We start from the raw sequence: 7,125 nt of genomic DNA, 5'->3' as shown, positions 1-7,125 counted from the left end.
ATATTAATCTGATTTTATTTTATAAGGTATATTAATCTGAATTTAATTACGTGGTAAAAGAAGATACTTGGGGGGAAAAAAAGCTATATAGAAGACAATCTTGAAACATCTTTAAGCATGGAATAATTATCCACTTTTTCTTTTTCCTTTTCTTTTTCTTTTTCTTTTACTTATTATTATTTTGTTTTTGGCTTTCAAGGCAATATCACAGCTGGATTTTTTTTTTTTTTTTTTTTTTTAAAGTACAAAAACCGATGGACATGATTGTGATCGCCGCAACCATCAATTTAGCATAATAGAAGTTTGTTTGTCCTCCAACATGGACTTGGAGGAAATGACAAATAATCGCTGGTTGGTGGAAGACTTATACAATCAAGTCATATTTGGTGAGTGGAAAACAGTTGTTGAGAGCTACAGAAATGAGTTCGACTTTTTTTGCAATCACAGCCTCAACGAGTTTGGGGAAACGGCATTGCACTTAGCTGTCTCCCATGGCCCAGTAAATATTGTTGAAGACCTTGTACAAATAATTTCTCAAAAAGGCTCAATCAAAGAGGTTCTAACAAAAAAAAATTATCAAGGGAATAACCCTTTGCATCTGGCAGCAGCAACTGGGAGTCTGAGAAAATGTATCCATCACATCCATCTTTGGGGAATGAACGTAACCAGATGGGTGAGAGCCCTTTATTCTTGGCCGCTCTTCATGGTAAAACAGACATATTCCTTTGTCTCCATCACATCTGTAGTGAACATCTAGACAATTCCTACTATAGGAGAAATGGTGGAGAGACTATTCTACACTGTGCCATCAAGAGGGAGTGTTGGGGTAAGCATTTTTGCCGAAAGTTTCACTTCATCACCCTATTTATCTTACTTATAAACTAATTTTTAATCTTAGGAAAAAGTTATGTTATCATAGAATGTTAACTCGACTAGTAAAGTTTCTGATGGTTTAATTTTCATTTATACAAAAAATTGATTAGTGTTTTGATATGATGATAAAAAAAAAAAGTAGAAAGAATTAAAGAAAAAAATGTTTCATCTTAAGAAAAGTAATGTTATAATAGGAAAAAGATATGTTATCATAATGTTAAATAGGTACGTAGAAAGAAAGAAAGGAAGTTGCTATATATATAGTTATTATAAGTCTTATGGCAATTTTTTCACAATTGGCATGACTACTTTGTTTTCATTCCCTGCATATATTACAATCCCGCTCTCCATAATTTCATAGTCCATCATCTTAATTGTCAATAATTAACAAAAATCCTTCATCTCGCTATTATTAATTCACTTTATGCTTTACAATCTGTAGTATACTGCATGGTTTGATTTATTTATTTATTTTTCAATTTTAAACTTTTGTTATTTTGTACAACAACAAGCGTTAATCTCAAATTTATGTAGTTAGCTATGGTACACGTAGAGTGGGACCGATTATTTTTACTTAACTAAAAAACATTTGGGAGATGTTATATTTAACTTAATGAATGACCCTGTCTACTTGTAACAATATTGTAGAAAATTTTATTGCATATGCTAGCGAAATTGGCTGCTAATAGAGAACTGCTAAATTATAGTTTAATTTTTATACGTGGATGACAGATTTGGCATATCGGATACTTCTTCAGCACAAAACCCTTGTTGAGTCTGTGGACGAGCATGGAATCTTGCCTCTAAATCTCATAGCAGATAAGCCTGCCGCCTTCAGAAGTGGTTGCCACCTTGGGTGGTGGAACGAGATCATGTATCATTGTTAGTATTTTTAAATTGTCAAGTTACACAAATCACAAGCATTCGAATATCGATTGATTTGAAATCTAAGTTGTACAAACATTACATGCTATTTTTGTATTTTGTTAAAAAATTATGCGTCAACTTTTTTCACAGCTTATTAAGTAGACAGGTATTATTAACTTGCGCATATATATATATATATATATATATATATTGATATTTGTTTATTATTAACAGCTGACCACCTCAACATAAGTGGAAGTATATCTAGACTTATATCTATCACCAACATTACATCTCATTATCCTCTATTGTTGTTTGGAAGGTATACCTGTTGATGTGCTCAAGCCAATCGATCCAGAGCAAATGATTGAAGGATGCAAGGGCAAAGTAAGTCCCCATTTTCCGGAGAACTACAAAACATGCGTCAACTTCTATCGATTGTTAGAAAAAATGGCTCGAGATGGTAGGTGAAGTAAATCCTCACGTTAAATTAACTTAACTTAAAGGCATCACCAATGATAGAACACAATATCGAGGCAATTAAAGATCATTTTTAGATCCCCACACCATGAAAATAAATTTTTTTTTTTGGACCACTATACCATTTGGTAGATTCATCATTCATGTTGCTTCTCCAATTGTTATGCCACGTGAACTTTTTCGGATAGTGAAAATTACATATGAAGCAAAGGCACCCTTCGATCATATGAGAAATTAAGTAAAATGAAAATTTTAAACCTACCTTTTGCAATTGAATTTTACAGACAAACTTGAATATAACTGTTGGGAAAAATTTTATATAAATGTGAATAAATTTTAGCAAGTATAATGGAAGCACAACTACATAAGAACACAATGATTTACGTGGAAAATCTTTTCTCTTTAAAATAAAAAATCACGGAACAAGCTTCAAATAATTTCACTACATAGAATAGATATTATAACACTTAAAGATACAACTTAAGCAAAATAGATATTATAATCTCATCGGCCAAATGGCCTCCTTTTATTTCTTCATCACAATTTTCTCCTTTATTTCTTCATCACTTAAAGGTACAATTTTCTACTTTTATTTCTTCAAATAATTTCACTATATTAAATAGATATTATAACACTTAAAGATACAATTTGAGCAAAATAATATTAAATAGATATTATAATCTTACAATTTTTTTCCCTCTTCTCTCTTGCTTGTTCTCATTTACACAGTTCTTCAAAATTGCACTCTCCACACCACTCTCACTCTCTGGGACTTCTCACTAACTCATTGGCCGAATGGCCTCCTTTTATTTCTTCATCAGCTTTTCTTTCTTTTCTTCCTTCAATGTGTCTCACATGCTTCACATCACATCTTAATAAATGTAAGCCAACTTGCCTTGACTTTTGTACATAAAAAATGACTTCAATTCTTCTCTTTCGGCAAGCTTCTCTAGCAAGTCCATTTAACTTTGCTGACTTCCCAGCAATAGGTTTGGCTTACTTTTAATACATTTTTAACTGGATACATCTTTTTATTTTAAATATGTAATAGCAAATGGTAGTAAGTTTTAATTTCCACATTTTATTTAGTAAGTGAATGATGTGTTAGTTTCTTATTAAAACAAAAGAAAATTTTAGTTAAAAAAGTACTGGAGGTAAGCCAAACCCACCAACAGCATGTCTAACAAGCTCATTTAATGAGCTAAGCCAAAGTGTGGGCTAGACTCACATGGTGCAATGCACCCAACAATTACTTTGTAAATGCATATAAACAGAAAGATTAACACCTCTATAATACACAGCATGCACAAAACCAAATGAAAATAGTGAAGTAACCTTGTAGCTTAATTGATATTTCTTAGTGTTTTAAAGGAGATATCCATAATTCAAATTCTCTTACTCCAATTATTGGTGTATAAAGAAAAAGACTAAAGGAAACAAGTATTATTATTACCATTATTATTTTCCTTTTTCTTCCTTTATTTGCGCTATGCACTTAAGTTCAGCATTTAAGCTACGTTACTTTTCTAGTGTTTACCAAAGGAAAAGCGCTTAGCAAAGGCTGGAAAGCAGATGTAGAGAATGGATCGACTTCTACCGCTGATAAATCAAAAGATTCAAAACATCAAGGTGAGGAATGAAAACTTTTAATCATTGTTTTTAAGCCTGGATCGGACCAGTCGGTCTGGCTGAATTAACTGGGAACCGGTCCTTAGAATCTGGTTTATCCATGTCATTATTTTGGTAAAAATTGATGAAGTATGTTGCTGGCAGACTTGAACCTACTCTTAGCAAGTTAAATAACATCTCCAGCATGCAAACCATTGGGCCATGCACATCTTGTTGGCCAAGAATGAAAAATTAGTAAATATAAACCAATTTAAGTATCAAATATATTAAAAAATTAAATGACACATCACGGTTTGACCTCGGTTGAATTTCGGTCTGATCTTAAAAATCTTGAACCTCTCCCTTTCCCGGTTCATTAAACGGTCTGAGTTTCAAAACCATGCTTTTAATACGAGTGTGTTGAAATAGCTAAAGAATTCTACATTGGTTAGGTTTGAGATTTATTATAGGTTTATGTCCTCAATGGCAGTGACCTTATATGATGCATGACCAAAGGAGTAATACTGAATTGTAGACCTTTTTGTTTAAAGAGAAATGTTAACGAATGTCCTAAGGGCATTAGTTTAGCAACTATTTTTAGAAATATTTTTATGAGAAAATGAAAAGCAATTAATTGTGTTGACATCTTTTTATATTTCCTAAAAAAGTGGTGTTAAAACTTTTTTAATATATTTTAACAATTGTTCTAAGTGCACCCGTTAATATGACCATTGTTTAAATTAGGAAAATAAATATTTTAATGGTGGTTAATAACAGTGTATCGTTTATATATATATATATATATATAAATTCATTTATGAATTAATTTATTCTTTATAGTCAATAACATGAAGAATCTATATTGGTCTCACTTTGGCTAAAAACAAATATTCTAATTTGAAGATGTCCATGTAAAGTCAAGAGAGAGAAAAAAGAATCATGTAAATAAAACATATACTGGTGTGTGTAGGCTTCGCTGCTTAGGCTCTATACAGCCACCGGCCACTTTTTAGATCTCCTCTACTATTTCATTGATTTATTCTTTGGAAGCTAGCTAGGCACGTGACTCGATAATGCAGGTCTTGTACTAGCCATGTTTTGTTTTGATTATTTGTTTGTAATTTTTAGGATTGTCTAGAATATAACTTTATTTCCTCCTTTTACAAATCTTTAGGAGTATTTTAGTCAAAATTAAGTCCTTATATGTGGTAGAGTATTAATTAGAATCTATTTAAGAATATTTTCTGTTATTTTTTCTTATTTTCTAAATTAATGGTTAACACAAATATGGTGTTTCTAGGATCTCTTAGCTGCTCTGCAATTTCTTTACTGTAAAGTAGTTGTAGCCCATGGTATTAAGATTATTTACTAATAAAAATTTCACAGTATAGAAAAAATTTTCCCCTTTGTAAGTTCTATAATTTTCCTTTTGGATTCAAGGAGCCCTGTCGTTGATTCAAGAGTTTATTCTTGAAAAAAATGTATTTTGTTTCTTGTGGTGACCAACTATGTTAGTATCATACCCTTGTCATTTCACTTATTTGGAGGCTAAGGAACGAGACAGTGGCGGTTTCAACAATAGAGATCACAAAGAAGAAGTCCTTAGAAAGGACATTCCTTCGTTATCAATGTGACACCTAGCAAGTACTACTTAGCATGCAACAAGCATTCACATATATCCTCATATCCTTGCTAGCAAGGTGCTATTGGTCTAAGGAATATTTGCGCCAATAGAAATTCTGGAAACAATGTGGATAACTTTTCTGAAATATAGCTTGATCAAAACTCAAAAGCAATGATGTAAAACAGATAGCACAAACTTTCCTCTGATGGATATTTTGAGATTTTCTTGCTAACCTTGATTTTGCTAATTACTCCTTAAAACTCCACTATAAAAGGAAGCCACTATTTACTCAAAAGCAATGATGTAAAACAGATAGTACAAACTTTCCTATGATAGATATTTTGAGATTTTCTTGCTAACCTTGATTTTGCTAATTACTCCTTAAAACTCCACTATAAAAGGAAGCCACTATGTACTCCTCAATCATCAACTCAACTATACCAAATTCTATCTTCATTACTACTTCATAAGTTAGTCTCTTAGTTCATAAACCCCTTCATAAATATTTCCATACACTTGTCCACAAGCATTCTCCTCCATTCTCTTTAAAAATTCCAGCACCATAAAGGGCCTTAAAAGCCATGGCCGAAATTAGTTAAACAGCATCACCCCTCTTTCAAATTTATACATATTTACCCATCCATCTGCACAAAGCAACTCCCATCATTTATTATATATTCATCATTATGAGTATGACATGGTACAAAGAGATCTAGTTTGAATTAGCTCTCTCTCTCTCTTTCTCTCTCTATGTTTTGTTTGTTTCGGCAATAATGTTTTCTAGAAAATGAGTCATTTTTCAAAAAATGTTTTCTATAAAACTATCTTATTTTCCTATGTTTGGTAGTAACCTTAAATGAGTTGAAAAACAATTTTTTAACTTCCCTTATTTAGCATACTGTGAGATAAAGTTGTTTTCTCCAAAAAAAAAAAAAAGTAAAAAACAATCTCTAAAAATAAGTCATACTTTTTATGTTGATCAAAGATAGTTTTCCTTTGACTCATTTTTTCTAATGCTACCAAACACTGGAAAATATGGAAAACTATCTTTTCATAATATTTTTCATCGAAACAAACAGAGCGTCCTCTTTAACTTGTAATCATTAGTATTTGTTTATTACTTTTCCATTGAAGTTTATAAATTATTATTATTATTATTTTTTTTTTACTATGGAATTCTCTCCTCATTTTGACTTGATAATAGAGGAGGAAACACAAGATTTTTCCAATGTGAACACACCCTTAGCTTGTTTAATAACTAATCGTTGGACGATTATCTTGTTTCGTTGTTGGACTATTATTCAAGTACTTGTTGTAGTGGGTCATCATTTGGGTTGACATCGTTGCAGGATTTACTTTTGAAACCTCATTATAATTCTTGCTAGGGGTAATCTCTAGACCTAGAGCTAAAATGGGTCTGTCACAATTCATCGATAGCATTTGGGTTATAATCTAAGCCCAACATCGAGTTTTGGGTTTGGCTTCCCAAAAATTATCATTGGCAACAAAATGAACCCTTTAAAGCATTAGTATCAAATGTGCTTAGTGCCAAATATTTGGCATTTGACACACCAAACACCAAAAAACATGCCTCATGAGATGTGTCAAATGCCAAATAATTTTGGCATTTGCTAGAGTACAATCCTATTAATGAAATTGTATGGACAAAAATG

General features: G+C 31.7%; 1 protein-coding gene across 1 annotated transcript; it reads left to right on the top strand.

The window, feature by feature from the left end:
• The first annotated feature begins 304 nt into the window (after positions 1 to 304).
• On the top strand, positions 305 to 3,815 carry LOC115979574. The gene is made up of 4 exons (XM_031101629.1): positions 305 to 826; positions 1,606 to 1,755; positions 2,063 to 2,127; positions 3,751 to 3,815. The coding sequence occupies exons 1-4, from the start codon at positions 628 to 630 to the stop codon at positions 3,796 to 3,798; spliced, it is 462 nt and encodes a 153-aa protein (XP_030957489.1). The 5' UTR covers positions 305 to 627; the 3' UTR covers positions 3,799 to 3,815.
• Positions 3,816 to 7,125: the final 3,310 nt, after the last annotated feature.

Source organism: Quercus lobata, chromosome 3 (assembly GCF_001633185.2).
Source record: "Quercus lobata isolate SW786 chromosome 3, ValleyOak3.0 Primary Assembly, whole genome shotgun sequence".
NCBI classification, from domain to species: Eukaryota; Viridiplantae; Streptophyta; class Magnoliopsida; order Fagales; family Fagaceae; genus Quercus; species Quercus lobata.
Note: the sequence above shows the minus strand (reverse complement) of the source record. Positions and strands in the feature narration are given on the sequence as shown.

Bases quoted from the DNA above. Each gene is read 5' to 3' on its own strand.
- LOC115979574 (XM_031101629.1), top strand. From the start codon at position 628: ATGTATCCATCACATCCATCTTTGGGGAATGAACGTAACCAGATGGGT. The intron at 827-1,605 runs GTAAGCATTTTT...CGTGGATGACAG, and splicing joins CATCAAGAGGGAGTGTTGGG to ATTTGGCATATCGGATACTT. The intron at 2,128-3,750 runs GTAAGTCCCCAT...TTACTTTTCTAG, and splicing joins TTGAAGGATGCAAGGGCAAA to TGTTTACCAAAGGAAAAGCG.